Source organism: Parus major, chromosome 2 (genome assembly GCF_001522545.3).
Source record: "Parus major isolate Abel chromosome 2, Parus_major1.1, whole genome shotgun sequence".
In the NCBI taxonomy this organism is placed as follows: Eukaryota; Metazoa; Chordata; class Aves; order Passeriformes; family Paridae; genus Parus; species Parus major.
Window position 1 is genome coordinate 99,451,051 of NC_031769.1, and position 16,301 is coordinate 99,467,351.

The following is a 16,301-nucleotide window of genomic DNA, read 5'->3' on the forward strand; positions in this document are numbered from 1 at the left end:
CCCAGCTGGCAATGAAGTACCATCTTGATGCCCACTTACTCTCTCTCAGTGGGATGTATGAAAGAATTGGAAGGGTGAAAGTGAGAAAACCCGTGGGTTGGGGTAAAGACAGTTTAAATGTAAAGCAAAAGCTGTGCATGCAAGCAAAGGAAAACAAGGAATTCAGTCACCACATCCGATGGGCAGACCTTATCCAGTTCAGCCTTCTCCAGGACAGCAGGGCTCCATCACACTTAACAGTAACTCGGGAAGACAAACACCTCTTCCTTCTTCTTCCCCCAGCTCTATATACTGAGCATGATGCCATATGGTATGGAATGTCCCTGTGGCCAGTTGGGGTCAGTTGTTCTGGATGTGTCCTGTCCCAGCTTCTCATGCACCCTCAGCCTTCTTGCTGGTGGAGTGGTGTGAGAGGCAGTGAAGACTTTGACTCTGTGTAAGCCCTGCTCACCAATAACTAAAACATCCCTGAATGACCAACACTGTTTTCCTCACAAATCCAAAACATGGCCCTATACCAGCTACTGTGAAGAAAATTAGCTCTACCCCAGCCAAAGCCAGCACACCAAATTAGCAGCTTTTGAAAAAGTCTTATCCCAGCAGCTCATCCAGGAGAGACATAGCTGCACTGAGGTATTTGCTTAGGATTTGAACTTTATAACAAAGACACCACCCCTTCAAATATGCTACCCACATGTCTTAATGGTTGGCACCTGCATTTTGGGTTGGAGATCTGTGACTGGGAGCATGAGAAAAACAGGAAGAGGAGAGAAGGGCAAAATGGTGTAAACCCTGTCCTCTCCTTTTGAATAGGCTGTGTGACTGCAGAGGTCATGGATGGTGTGTATCCCTACTAGCTATGGGGTGTCTTCAAGGTGACACATATTTACAGAGTCTCAAAAGGACTTAACTATTTCTGCTCCACCTTGTTAATTTGACAACAATTTGCTTCTAAAAATTGGTTCTGAGCCTTGAGGGTGCTGCTTGTGCCTTTCTTAACCTCAGGTAAGAGTCAATGCTGGCACCAAAATGCTCTGCATTAACTTACAAACTCGTGTTTTACTAAATACTCCAGCCTGTATGCAGGGAAAGTATAAAACAATCATGGGTCATGGGGGCTTCACTTCCTATTTTTAGACTACTTTACACATACATTTTTGAGTAAGAGAACTGTCACTTCCCCCACAACAGTGGTTTAATAATTGTACAAACCATTCGATTACTGTCTTTCCATAAGCTTTTCTTGCAAGAATGTAGCTTCAAAACAAAGCAAAGAGAGGAGAGAATAAGGAAAAACATTTTTCTAATGAGAAACTGAAGGTCATTTCTCTCATCTAGTCTGTTTTCATCTGAAAATAGACATACATCATATGTTTAATAAAATATTTGATCGCAGCCAAAGAGTTCCTATCCTCCTCTGCTGGTTTTAGTTGTGTGCACTGCTCGCAAATAAGCAGAAGTCACTTTGGTATGGGTTTGGGAAATAGTGAGAGAAAAACAGCCTGGAAGCCAACCACTGTAAAGTTATTACTATTTATTACACTGTGGATGTTTTAAAAATAGATAGAAGACATGGAAGAAGAGGAAAGATTTTTCCCTTCCCAGGTATACTTTTAAACGCAAGGGACAGGAGGAGTCAAGGGAAGTTCAGAGAGGGGATTTCCCTCTCTTGTCCCTAAAATGATAAAGCTCAGCTCTGCCTCCAATTTCCATGACATTTGAAGCACCTCATTCTCAATCTGTGCTCAGAATGTTTGAGTCAGGTACTTCCCTGTAGTTCTGGAGGCACCAGTGCCAGGTCTAGGCCAAAGTCTACTTCCAGTCTCGTCTTAACCGTACCTGGTTATCTGTGCTTTGATATCCAAGGGAGGTAGTGACAGTGGTAGTCTGGGTTACTCTTTTGTGTCTCTTAACTACAAAAGCCAACATGCTTTTATCATCTTAGATAAGGTGATATAATATAAAGTTTAGCATTATACTCAACTACTATCCTCTGTATCCAAATAAAAATACATCATATAATGACAGTAGAAAAATGTATTTTTTTAAAGATATATCTTTATATATTATATACAAAAATATGTCTTTGTATTTCTAGGCTTTGTTTTACGGTAAAGAGAAGTCTTGTTTTTTTAGATTTCTTTTGCCACTCTTTTGGAGGAAACCTGTACAAAAAAACCAGAATATTGCTACTGATATTTAAAATGTCATTGTGCATTTCATAACTGTTCAGGATTTCCTGAACATGCAGAAGAAGTGAGAAGAATGCAAGTTACATGATGAGATTCACTAGTGGGATGTTGACCATTTGCAATTTTCGAAAAGTCCATGCAGAAGTCAACTTCATGGTTGCCCTGGTGAAATACACACTTGGATAATGTTATGCCACTTAATTTTTCATTATAAGACAGTTTGCTCAAAATTCAAGAATTCCCTTAATATCTAAACTAGACTGTGTTTGTAGCTGTGGGCTGATCAAAATCTGTTGCCCTCTACTGTTTCATCTTTATCATACAATCATAGAATGGCCTGGATTGGAAGGGTCCTTTAAGATGGTCAAGTTCCAACCCCCCCCTACCATGGGCAGGGATACCACTCACTAGATCAGGCTTCTCAGGGCTTTGTCCAACCTGGCCTTGAACACTTCCGGGGATCAGACATCCACAACTTCCCTGGGCAACCTATTCCACTGCCTGTTACTCTCTGAGTAAAGTATTTATTCCTAACATCTAATCTAAACGTACCCTCCTTTAATTTAAAACCATTGTTCCTTGTCCTGTCACTATTTGCCTGTAATAAAACACTCCCTCTCCCTCCTTTTTGACAAGCCTCCTAAAGGTACTGGAAGGTCATAATGAGGTCTTCTCAGAGCCTTTTCTTCTCCAGGCTGAACAACTCTGCTTCTTTCAGCCTGTCTGCATAGGAGAGGTGCTCCATCCCTCTGATCCTCTTCATGACCCTCTCCTGGATCCAAAACAAATCCACGCCATTCATGTACAGGGGATCCTGGAGCTGGACACAGCAGTCGAGGTGGGGTCTCACCAGAGGGGAGTACAGGACAGAATCACAGAATCATCTCCCTCAACCCTCTGCCCATGTTACTTTTGAAGCAGCCCAGCTCTGGGCTGTGAGTGCACATCATGGGCCATGTCCAGCTTTCCATCCACAAGAATCCCCAAGTCCTTCTCACCAGGGCTACTCTCAATGAGTTCCTCTCCCAGTCTGTGCTCATGTTTTGGATTTTCCCCTGCCCAAATGCAGGACCTTGCACTTGGACTTGTTGTACTTAATGAGATTCTTGTAGGCCCACTTCACAAATTTGGTCCTCCTGGATGTTACCCTGTCCTTCTGGGCAGTTGTGCTAACTGCACCACTTTGCTTGGTGGCATCTGCAAACCTGCTGAGGGTGCACTTAATCCCACTGTCTGTGTCACTGATGAATATATTGAGGAGCACCTGTCCCAGGACAGGTGCCCTGAGGGACACCACTTGTCACCTATCTCCACCTGGACATAGAGCCATTGACCACAACTCTGTGTCCATCCCTATGCCAATCCCTTACCCTGCTAGTTTCTCTTTCCTGCTGAGCTGAGTTGACCCAGGAGAGGTAAGGATGCAAAGGGCTTGATTATTCAGCTCAATGTCAGGTATCTCTTGGGCTGTAGACTCATGAACTCATGAGTAGCAAAGGATGCTACTGTGCATAGCAGCCGGGCAGTTCTGGCATCCCTTCTGTCCCTACTGCCCATAAGGGCTTGTAACAGGCAGGTAAAGCAGAAATGGGCTCTCTACCAGCCCTCCAGTCTTGCTAAGGAGGGAGAGATGAGTACCTTCAGAGAAAAATCCAGCACTCTCAAAACAGGAGCTCTGGATTGCCCTCTGGAGGTGCCTGCAGCTCTCTGTTAACTTTATTGGAAGACTGGGCTCCCACGTTGAGCGGTGAAAATATCCATGTATGTAAAACATATCACAGACCTCATCTTTACATGGGTCCACTTCAGCTATCAAACAGGTCACCATGAGAGTAGAAATTTGTGTAGCAGCAGAATCACTTGAGAAAGAGCAGTGGTGGAGATCCTTTAACTTTGCTACTGGTGCTCTGTGTGTGAGGGCTAGGAGCCACCTTCTCGAGCCTTGTAGGAGTAGAACTGATGCAACAGCTTGTGCTTGTTTTGCCTGTTTTGTGCCACTTGCAGATGGGTGCCTCATGGATCTGTCACACATGAATTACCTGAATTTCAGTACACCTCTCTGTAGAATAAAAAAAAAATCAAAACCAAGAAATTGGTTTATGAATCCCACAATGTCATACGGCTGCATATCAGCATTTGAATCTGATCCTGTGGAGCTCCTTGTGTTTCTTTGGAGATTGACTTGACCCTATTGTGAATAATAAACCTACTCAGAAATTGAATCCACTTGCCATATTAAAATACGCATTTCCTTTTTTTTCTGGGAAGATTAAAAACTGTGTTCAGTTACTATTGTCTTATTTGCAGATTGATTTTATTAATTTTAAGTGCAGAAATAAAACTAGAAAAGAAAAATATGGAATTAATGGGAAAACATAATAGAACTACCAGGGTAGATACAACTCTTCAATATGTAGCTGAAAGGATCTATTCCCAGAATGAATTCCAAAACTTTTTATTTGTATTCTCTCTCTATAATGCAAATGGAAAATTTTATATCTCTGGATAACAACCCAAAAGACTCAGAAGCAGTGAAAGAAACCTCACTATCTACCAAAAAGTAGGTCTGCATCTATAATTCTATTTGGTGTTTTTGTTTTTGGTGGAGTTTGTTTGTTTATTTGTTTGTTTTAGATTTACTTAATGAAGCAGGTTTGGCAATGCTTATGAGTGATCTGAAATATTTTCCATGTTCACATGCCTGCATATAAATCCAAATCTCAGTTTGTAGCCCAGACCATAAGAACATGCTCAATCACAGAATCACAGAATCATTTAGGTTGAAAAAGATCTCTGAATCACTGAGTCCAATGACCAACCCAGCACTGCCAAGTCCATCATTAGCCACGTCCTTAAGTGCCACATCTACACATTATTGAAATACCTTGAGGGATGGTGACTCAATCACTTCCTCGGGCAGCTTGTTCCAGTGCTTTACAACCCTTTCAGTGAAGAAATTTGTCCTAATATGCAATCCAAACTTCCCCTGGCATAACTTGAAGTGGTTCCCTCTCATCTTAGAGAGAAAATGATATTTAAATTATTTGGAGGATTTTTAATTAGTATATTCTAGTCTCTAATACAATGCTGAATCAAACTGGTATCTGAATGAATAATTATAATTGAGCTTTTTCTGAAAAAAAATATTAATTAGGATTCCATCCTGTGACTCCAGTCATGTGCTCTGTAAGTTTTGTATGCTTTTTCCAGTGGTGTTCTTCCTCTTAAGAATGAAGGCAGTGTTTTCCTAAGACAAACTTGTCCTCTTGTGCCATGAAACAGAGGTGTTACAAGCAGCAGTATTACAGGTTTTCTCACACTGGTCAATGTGCTTGTCCTTTGCCAGATTTGACTCCTTGGCTTAGAGGAGAGTTTCCAGTCCATGCCTGTTGTCCAGGTCACAAATGATGTGTGCAGGGTGTCTGATCCTTGGTGTCAGCATGAAGCTCTCTCCTTACTTCAGCAGTAATTATTTTGAGCTGCTGAATTTTCGCTACTAAAGAAATATCTGTCTGACCGCAGAAACAGTCCCTGTAAATGAATTAACAGGGATTTTTTTTTTTACTTTAGCTGTCAGGCAGCATGTATGACTTTCCTGTTTCACCTCAGAGTGGACTAAATTTCTAGCATTATTATCTAATTATAGCACTGATCATTGAAATGGAAAATTATTGTTGCTTGGTTTTCCATTGTTGGTTGCTCTGGGGACAGATATCTCTATCCAAACCAGTTAGTTTTAAAAATTATTTTTAAATGTACACTGCTGTATGGAGCAACCCTGCCAGGTAATTCTCTCTTTTGCCTAGAGGCATTCATCAGCTGACTTCCTCTCCTCGACTCCCTTTTTCCTACCCAAGACAGGGATGAAACATACACGTGTGTGTGAACATAAAATCATTTCCTTCCCTTCTCTTCCTCATTTTGTCCATCTCCTCCCGGCCAAGTTTATCTTTAGTTGCTAAGGGCTTCTCTCAAGGAGTTTATCCCAGAGGGACAGGAAAAATGAGAAAAGGGGAGAGGTGAAGGACTATGTGTCTGCTCACCCATCAGGTGATCAAGTTAAGGCAAGCCAGCAGTTTTCCTAGCAGAACCTTGCTGGAGCCACTTCCCTTTCTAACCTGAAACTCCCATCTGCTTCCTTAAATTTCAGATCCTCCTAAGGCTGATCTAAGCCTAAGGTGTGGTAACAACACACAGAGATTTTATGAGGATTTTTTCAGTATCCATTTAAAGGGAAGCAAAAGGACAGGTTGTACTTCTCCAGCCCTTGCAGAAGAGCAGGTGTTGCAATAGCAGGCCCTGCAGAAGGGCAGGGAGGGATGAGGTGGAAGATGTGGGGAAACTGAAAAGAACCATCAGACTAAAAGCATTTCATTGTCTCATTTGAAGGGAGTGCTCCTGCCCATGAATCCCACATGAGTGAAGAAGACTGTTTTTGGGACATGTCTGCCCACTGCCCAGCTTTCAAGAATGATGCATTTCAGTCACAGTCAGCCTAAACTGGATCTGAGCTCGGGACCTGCAGGAGTTCGTGGTTTCCTTGATTGCGTAGGCTCAGCTGGAGGAAGGAGCTCTGGCTGAACCACAGGTGTGTGAAGTGATGTCTGCTCTTACACTTGGGTAATAAATCTATTATTTTACTGCTATACTGCTCCACAGAGAATTCTGGTTTTGGTCCAGCATGCTTTGGGATCTGCTCAGCCTCATTCCTCTTTGCTCTGCACTGTTGCCGCCAGCAGAAGTGTAAATTGCGACGGTGCTTCTGTGATGCAAAGGCCCAGCTCTCTGCCAGCTACTAATCATATCCCCACCACAGCTGAGCATCGCTGACAGCCATTTCCAAAGGAGTCCAGATGAATGTTTCATGTTTTAATTCCAGCTAGCTTAGATCTGCTGCATAGCTCTGTGTTTACAACAATCTGGGCAGGATTGTCTTGGAACCACTTAATTTCATCACACACTTTATGATCGCGTTGCAATTATCCATAGTCAAACCAATGATCCTGATTACAGAGCATGACCAGGAATAATTGTGTTTCATGGCATTGTTCCCACTTGTTTAAAAAATTTCTTTAAAATATGCTTGAAATGTAAATGTATTAAACAGATACTCTAAATGGTTAATTCTTTTTCAGTGATGAGTAAGAGATTTATTACTTGTGGTTTTTTCAGATTGAAAAATACTCTTGACAAGCTCTGCTCTTTCACTAGACAGTTTTAATTATGTGTCATGCCTGTTTGTTATTTGACAGTCTGCTCATGTTTGGACCCTGAACATGCAGGGGAAAATTCGTGGTTCCTTGTTTATTGAACAATCCTTTTAGACTTTGCACAATCTTTTCAAAAATTCTTCTAATGTATAATATGATTACATGCAGGCAGGTAAACTGTGCATGCTGAATTATTATTATTATTGTTATTATTATTATTATTATTATTATTATTATTATTATTATTATTATTATTATTATTTTATTTTATTTTATTTTTATTTTTATTTTTATTTTTGTTACTACTGAGGTGAGGTGCTTAAAATTCCCTGGCATAATTTGCCTCAGCAATCACAGAAATCTGATAATCTAACCAGAAAAATATTAAAAATACTAATAATTCTGAACTGTTGAAGCTATCCTGTATTTCTTATTCCACCAAGAAAAGAAACTTGCAAGTAAACAAAACAGTGGCTCACCTAAGAGTGAGCTTACTTGATTTGAAAGGAGCAAACACAATTTGTGTATAATTGCTAAAATTTTCTCCTGATATGAGTAAATTCACAGGTATGTAATGTCACAGCTCTGTGTGAAGATCCCACTATCTTCCACCTTGTCTAGCCTCTCATTTAATGGATATGGAAGAGCTTTTCTGTGTCATTGATGCAGCCACACAATAATGCCAGAGGAGCTTGGGGATATGTTTGGTTTCCATCCATTCAGTGAGCAGCTCTGTTTTGTTAGTCCTCTGCACTGACCACTAGAAAATGCCTTTTCCCTCAGCAGTCATAATGAATGTTGCTCCTAATCAGATTAACTTCTGATCTATGTGGAAGTGTTCAGTAGTCAAGAACAGGTTTCCTTTATAACTGCATCAACAGTCAATGACACTTTGAGACACCATTTGGATCCTACCATGTTTGATGTTCTACAAAATGCGATGAAACTAAAACTGCTTGAGTACATGGCAGATCTAATCTTTTGGTTTTACATTATTCTCAAGTAAAGATAATATCATTTGGATGCTTTCTAATTGATCAGATTGCAAAACCCATTAGAACAAGACCAGCAATTAACAAGAGTTTCTATAAACAGGTATTTACTGAACAAGATGAAAGTTCTAGACAGACTCTGAGTTGTGAACACTAACAAAGGCTAGGAGGCCAAATAAATCAGACCTTTGGTAATGCATCTGATTTTAGAAAGTTTCTGCTCACCCTGTGTCCAGTTCTAATGCATCTGAAATGAGTGGTGAAATTTTGGATTAATGAATGGAAGATAATGGAGAAAATTTGGAGAATCCTAAGAAACTTTCCTGCTCTGCTGGGGCAGCTGAACATTTTTAAGGATGCCTACTCAGTATATATTTGAATGGAATGAATTTCCCTATTGTAAGGCAAGTCAAGCTCATAATTTAAGAAGATAAAATAATTATTCACTACTGCTGGTACAGAGGAGTTAAACTTACTCTGAATCAAAAATCAGTTTGAACTATTTTTTTTTTAAACTTTTCTTGAACCAGAACTGAACTTGAATATTATTTTGAAGTTTAACTGAACTTCATGCTGGAAGTGAACAATAACAGCTTCAGTCAGAGCTGAATGTGAACTAAGCTTGAAAACTGAATTGCTTGACTCCTGGTGAGCCACTGCAGGTTGTTCCTCCAGCTGCTGACAGGACTGAGCAGGAGGAGAATAGGTATGAGGAGCAGGATGTTTTCATGTGTTCTTAGGGAGCATGGATCAAGAGACATAACACACTAGTTAATCATCACTGCAAATGTTAAAGCCATTTCCTTCCCCACAGGTCCCCAAAGCAGGACTCTCATATTGTAAGAATAACAAATATAAACCAGCACTGTACAGCACTGACTGCCCTGAAAAGGCTTCAGTAACTTCTCCTGCCTCTCAGTGGAACTTAATGCCTTGCTGCCTCTTTATATAGAAGAGTTTTATTTCTTCAGCTAGTTTAGCACTCATTAATGGAGCTCGCCAACTGTACAGATTGTGTGATCACATAATATATACATGTATCCATTGTCAAGCCCTTGTTATATTATTCAGAGTTTCCGACTGTTAGAACAAACGCATGAGTTCATGATTCAAACAGCCAAACAAACAAGAAAGCTCAGGCAATTAGAAGCTGTTTTTCTGAATAGCACTGTTTTGGAAAGTCAGCTCAATAAAGTCAACTTCAACCACCAATTTGAAATTATTCTATTCTACGTAATGGTAGAATGGAATCAGCGAATCAATACATTCTGGACTTTTTTTCCTTCCAGTAGCTCTCTTTGCCTCTGACTCTATTCACTGCCATGGATTTTGACTACTGGATGGAGTGGGGAACAACATTTTTCAAAAAAACCCCCAAGTTATCCTCTTGTCACCAGAGAAGGTGACAAGATGAGGCAGAGCAAATATTTTCATGGCTGAGGTTTGTTATTTTATAAAAGTAAGATCTTCCCACTCTTTATTAAGGCTTCATCAACCTCTCCAGTGCTAAAATGTTTTCACCTAAGGTGGGTGTTACACATCTGGGGGGCTGAGATCCTGGTAGCTGAAAGTAAGGGAAAGAAATGCTGGTAGGTGATGAGATAGATACATCCACTGCTAGCACATTTACTGGATGCTGAAGGACTCACACAGTCTGGCAATTTCCTGTGGTTTGCAGAGGGAAAGAGGAAAACCGTGTGGCCCACAGTGTGATTTCAGTAAGTTTATGCCCTTAGGTAAACAAGCAAACCTCTTGTTTTATATTCAAATTGCTTTTATGTCACTTGAAAAAAACTGGCATTAACTAAATAAGCTCCTGGTATTATTCCTAATCAATGTTCTCTGTCAGGTACACTTAATCCAACAGACTCTTTCCCCATTAATTCAGTTTCTCTTTCTGTATTTTAGTTAGCCCTGCACTTTATTGCTTCCATGCTGGCTAAAGTGCCTCTCCAATTTTCAAGTTAATGCATTTATTATTTCTGTCAACAGCTGAGTTACAGAAGGGATACACAATTCTTGGTAAGGCTTCATATATCTCTTTATTCTTTTTACCACTCTGAGGTGCATGGTTGGACGATGGATGTTTCGTTGTTCTCTCAAAATTCTTTGTATGCAAACAGTTAACTCCCAGCAGTTGAGGGAAAGAGATGTTACTTAAACGAAAGATGTTTTAGCCAAAAGGTGGCACTGCGGCTGCACAGATTTTGCAGCAGATGAACAGTCTGATAAAATGTAAGGAGCTGTGCAATATGTTTATTTAAACTCTTCTTTCCATACAGTGTGAATTGTAAGTATTGAAAACTGGCTAATTGTTTCCCAAACTCTAGCACAAACCCAATGCTTTCTGAATGAAAGAATTTGGTAACTACTATAAAGATAATAAACACTTCATCCTTGCTTTAGTGAATCTGAAAAACTCAAAACCAAAACAAAAAACAAGAAAACAAACCAAAAGGCCCCAAACCCGATCAATACCTGAAAATGTGTTGCTGAAGTGCACAGAATGTTTCAACTGTGCATGTATCCTACACACAGACTATTAACTTCTGCTTTGTAGCCTCTAAGGCAAGGAGAGCTTCCTTGTGAACTTAACTTTTTTTGAGATGGATCCTGTGGTCTTAAAACAATGCTGGGATTGACTTTACTACAGGCTGATCAGACACTTCAGCAGATTAAGCACTCACTGATCCTAGTGTTCTGTCACCTACAGATGCCATCACTAGGTGTATTCAGAAAGACTGATGTGCACAGGAACGTGTGACAGAAGATTGTGAATCACACACCAGGCTCGGTTCATGGTCGAGATGTGTGGGTGAGCCACTCTGGGGCTGAGTGTGGGGAAGGAGGGAGCAGCCTCCACAGGCTGTGCCCTGACACCGAGCTGAGGCATCGCGTTCATCCTGCTGGGACAGGGCTTACTTACAATCTCTGTTAAGACAGATAGAAGTTACATTTTAACTCCATGCACTGCCTGCCAGCTGACTGTACCTCCTCCTAGGTACAGGCTCTGGTGATAGGGTTCCTTTTACCAGACTCGTTAGGCACATGGAATTACTGTCTGTAGCTGATTCTTCTTAGCTCTCCTGAGCATTTTCATATCTGTATGTCTAGAGCTCTTTACTTCCCAAATATACTTGTATCAGATTCTGTTAGCATTATATTTGAATATCTGAATAATTGCCATTATCCATAAAACAAAAGTCAGATGTTTGCATGGCTCAATACTTGGCATTTGAACCCACCAAACACATAGTTTTAATTTTTTTCTTTAAAAGACCCTTTGTATTTTCCTGTGAGTCATGTTCATGTTTGCAATCATTTTTCTGTACAAGAAGGATATGAAAATACTTTCTTTTAGAAAGCATGGGAAAGCAAAATATGATTAAGTAATTATAGGAGTAAAAAAACCCCAAAACAAACATTCAAACAAGACTTCAAGAGCAAAACCTACGAGTCTTTACATTTGAAGTAAGACTGGATGAGGTCCTTCACCAGGAGGATGGGCTGAGAAATCATGTCAAGGACCACAGGGTCACTGCTCCTGCTTTCTCTTACCTCGCATATTTCACGGGAATGAAGTTAACTAAGCACTGCCCCAAGGAAGAGAGTGTTCAGTCTAAACTTCCCTCATTTTTAAGTATGAGGGATTGCAATACATTGCCAAAAATGAAACACATTTTTACTTGCATTGATAACAACGTTAATAACTTTCTATTTTACAGCATCACTATTTCAACCCCTCCTGTGAGGGTCATTCAGTACACGCACAGGGACACACCAGCTGGGCCTTGAAGCGGTCCCTTTAAACCCGCAGCATTTTCTAACCAGCACCGTATTTTAAGGGGTAAAAAGCTTTCCAGAAAAGTCAAATACATTCCAGCCACCGGAGATCTATTTTTTTTCCAGGCGACAATTTTCTTGTGGACCTAAATGTGCTGCTGAAAGGAAAGGGGGAAGGGAGGGGGGGAGGAGGAAGGGCGGGAAGCGAACAGATTAGAGAAAACCTTTCCCCAATCAAGAAAAAACCCCGTTAACTACAAAAATTTAAATGCAAGGAAAAAAAAAAAAAAAAAAGTGAAAAAAAAATAAAATTGTTAACACCCCTCCCCAAAACCAACACGAAAAGAAGCGTTAGGGAAAAGCGGCGAAGTTTTCAGGGCAGAGCGGGAGCGGGCGCGGTGTCAGGCCGGTCCCCGCGGAGGGGCGCGCAGGCAGGGGCGGGGGCGGAGGAGGCGCGGAGGGGCGCGGGGCGGAGCGCGGGGCGCTTCCCCGGCGGGGCGCTCCGGGGGTGCCGCTGGCTGGGCCCGCGCCGTCGGGGCGGCCGCTCCGCGCTGCCGGGCGAGCGGGGGAGGGCGGTGGGGGGAGCCCCGAGGGGGCGGGCGTGTGCGTGCCCCGGGCCGGGGGTGCGGCGCGGCGCTGCTTGCATGGGCTGCCGCCGGGATGCGGCGGGAGGCGTGAGGCGGCGCGGCTGAGGCGAGGAGGGGACGGGCGATGCTCGGCCGCCGCGGCGGCTCCGCTCACGGGCGGCCCTAGGAGCGGCGGTGGCGCGCAGAGAGGGACGGCTCTCCGGCCGGCCGGCCGCGACCCCCGCCCGCCGCGATGGCCAGCGAGGTGGTGTGCGGGCTCACCTTCCGGCTGCTCCTGCCCGTGTGCCTGACTGCCGGTACGTCCCTCCCTCCCTCCGTCCCTCCGTGGGTCCCCGGGCGGGTGCGCGTCCCGGGGCCGTGGGACCGCCGTCGCTGCCCGCCGGGGCCGGTAGCTTGGGGGATGCTCCGCTTCTTCCTCGTGGCATTTCCCCCGTTCCGCTAGTTCTCCAAGAAACTGTAAACTTCGTAACTCGCCCATGGTTTCTGATATGTTTGTTGTTGTTATTAATTTTTGTCGCCGTTGGTGTCCACCCGGGGGTGCGGGGCTCGCACGTGTGGCTGGGCTCCGCTCGCCGCCGCGGCAGCGGCGTGCGGAGCTCCGGGGGCTCCGCGGCTTTTGGCTCGGAACAGCTGCCGCTGGTTCCCGAGTCCCGCGGATCCCCCATCCTCGGGCAAAGCGTGGGAGAAAGGAACATTCAGGGTTTGCCCTCCAGGCAGGCTGGTTCAGCCGCCGCGTTAGGATTTCGGGGATACTTCGTAAAGGGAAGAGTGAGCGTCTTTCTAAAGGAGTAGTTCTCAAATTTACGGAGGTTTTCAGGAGGCAGATTTTCCTTACTTTGAGAGAGAGAAATTTTAGTTTATTAAATCGCGTTACTTAGCAGGCAGCCATCCAAGGAACTAATTATTTTTGGACGGAAAACTGCGGTGTCCAGCCATTGGTGAATATGTTAATATTAATCCGTGCCCTCCGCACAATTTGAACAAAGTCTGAATAAGTCCCGATTGCCCAGTAGATCGCAGGACGACGAAAGCCTCGGTTGCGGAGGGCAGCTCGGCCGGGGCTGGTTCCCGCTGGGGCGGTGGAGTGCTGCGGGGTGGGAGCTGGGGAAGGGGGGCCGGGAATGGCACAGCGGGGAGAGAAACCCGTGGATGCTCATCCTCCCCATGTCGCGCATCCTCCGCGGGCGGCGGAGCGGTGCCGGCCGTACCTTGCGGGGCTCCCGGGCAGGTCCCGGGCCGCCGCCAGCCCCTTCCCGGCCGCACCGAGCGGACGCCGAAAGCCGGGGCTGCCGGGAGCGACTCGCACTCTCCGTGCGGCCTCGCCGTCCTTCCACGAGCGGGCTGCCCAGCGGCCCCCGAAACACGCATCCTTCCCGGGGCTTTGCCCTTGACTAACCCTATGGTGGCCCGGCCAGCGCCTCTCTATTTCAGCATCTTTCCCTCCACCCTGCCCGGGAGCTGCCCCACACTCTGCTTCTAGGCGCCCTCCCCTGCCTCCCACTTCTCCTCCGGGAAGGAGGACGCGGATCCCATCCTCAGCCCCGCTGGAGGCATGCGGGACGCAGGGCGCTCCCTGGTGCCTCGCGGTGTGCAGCCCTCCTGCCTGCGCGGCCTGCGAGTGAAAATGCACTTTTCCCCCGTCGCTCTGCCTGAGGCCGGGCGGTGTGTGCTCTTAGCAGGGTTGTATGCGGGATGAGATGGAGGCAGCTTTTCAGACCGTCACCAGAACCTGCACCCTCTTTCTGCTCCTTCCAGAGCCCGTGGCCTCCCCGCAGGTGCCCAGCCCTAGGCTCGGGTGGCCACCGCTGGTGCTGGGAAGGGCACAGTTCCGCTGATCCATGGCAGCAGATCGGGGACTTTAAGGATGACCCTGTGCAACCAGGTGTCTGTGCCTTGGTGGCCAGTGTGCAGGAACGCTGTGCGTGGAGGAGCTGGGTGGGAATGCAAGGGGCAGGTGGTGGGATGCCCTCAAAGGCAAAGGGTGGGGGTGTCAGACAGGTCTTTCAATGCCAGCGTTAGCTAAAGAGCTAGCTCACTGTTTGGAATCAGTTGGGCCCCATATTTTCTTTAAATTCATGAAAGATGACTGAAGTATGAGGATGAATTTACAGGAAAGGCATGTGGGGAGAAGAAAGGATTCTAGAAAATAAATGGTATTTAGGTGAATGTTTTAGTATTACTCTAATAATATAGTATCTTGCTGGGGTATTAAAATAGGAGGGGTATTGTTCTGTCAGGTGCTCAATCTGGCTCTTGCAAGACTCTTTATCAAAACAAACTCAGATAAAATGGTTTTGCTGTTCATATTCTTGTTATTTAGTAATGCAGAAGTACTTTCGCATTGCAGTAATACCTCCACAGATGAGAAGTGATGTTGTCGCGAATTGCTTATGCTCATAAATCTTACTCATCTGAGGATTAATCGAAATATAAAACCTGAAAGAGGCACTTCCCGTCTTGAGTATGAAAAAGAAATCCCACTGCGGAACTTTTGGGTTTGGACCTAGCGATCTTGCTCATTTGGATTTGAGAAAGGAATTGGTAAATGGACAAACAGCTTTTCTCTTACCTTACTTTACTGTGTTTGTAGATTTTATTTTTTCCCCCCTTTACAAGCTCTTCGCAGAGCCCTCACTAGGGTGAAACAACTCACCCTGCTTTGCTCTTGCACTTACCTTGCATCTGCACCTGAGTTATCCCTGAGCCATCCCTGAGCCAGTGCTCTCTTCCTTTCCAAAGCATCAAGGAAGTGTTTCATGGGCTTCTGGAAAAGGCTTTTTAGAGTGATGGTTTTTTGTATGACTTACGGTGAGATTACATCCGCAGCTGAAAAGCTGCCACAAGGACTCACTGCGAGACTGATGCTCTTGTGTCTCCTGCCCCTGTCTGGGCAGTGAATGTGTCTGGCACTGTCAGAATGGTGGAAATACAGAGTGGTTCTTTTGGTTCAGAATCCATTGTGTGTGATTTTAAAGCTCTCAATTACTACAGTCTCTTATCATGGTATAATTTTTTGTTTTGTTTCTAAGACTAGAAAGTAACGAGGTTGGAGGGCACTGTCTAGGTGTGTGGAGGGCAATGGCAGCTGTGGCAAACTTGTTAAAAATAACACATCTGCTAAGCTGAAAACAGATTCTTTAAATACTGTTAAAATAGTTAATGCTTTAAGTCTTAAATAGGTACCTTAAATACCTTAAGTTTACAAACTTTTAAAATACATACTAATGCTAGTTTGCATTTATGAAAAAATGTCAGCTTGCTGGGATGAAATACTTTCCAAGCACTGATCAGTATCACATAACCGAGAAAACACAATTCCTTGAGGAATTTTTAGGGTTAGGTCTCTAACACTGAAGAGTTTAATCTTGTTCAGGTAAGCCTAGATATTTCCATTTAAAGATTGAGAATGATGCTTCTTCAGTGTCTGATGAAGACAGGAAATTTAACATTCACAAAATGAAAGGCTTTGGAATTGAAAGTTGATTTTAGGCTTATGCCTTCAAGGTGGATCCTGTCATGTTATTTTCATGATAAAAA

General features: G+C 44.0%; 1 protein-coding gene across 6 annotated transcripts in view; it reads left to right on the forward strand.

The window, feature by feature from the left end:
• The window catches only part of PIEZO2 (piezo type mechanosensitive ion channel component 2), a 298,221-nt gene that overhangs the window by 1,085 nt on the left and 280,835 nt on the right, over positions 1 to 16,301 (forward strand). For 3 of the 6 annotated variants that reach the window (XM_015619147.3, XM_033512209.1, XM_033512208.1), the window contains exon 1: positions 12,828 to 13,060. In XM_015619147.3, coding sequence (XP_015474633.1) covers positions 12,997 to 13,060 — 64 coding nt within the window. In that variant the 5' untranslated portion in view covers positions 12,828 to 12,996. Of the gene's footprint in view, positions 1 to 6,581; positions 6,781 to 12,822; positions 13,061 to 16,301 lie in introns of those variants that run through there. The other 3 variants (XM_033512210.1, XM_033512211.1, XM_033512212.1) reach the window with 3 other exon arrangements.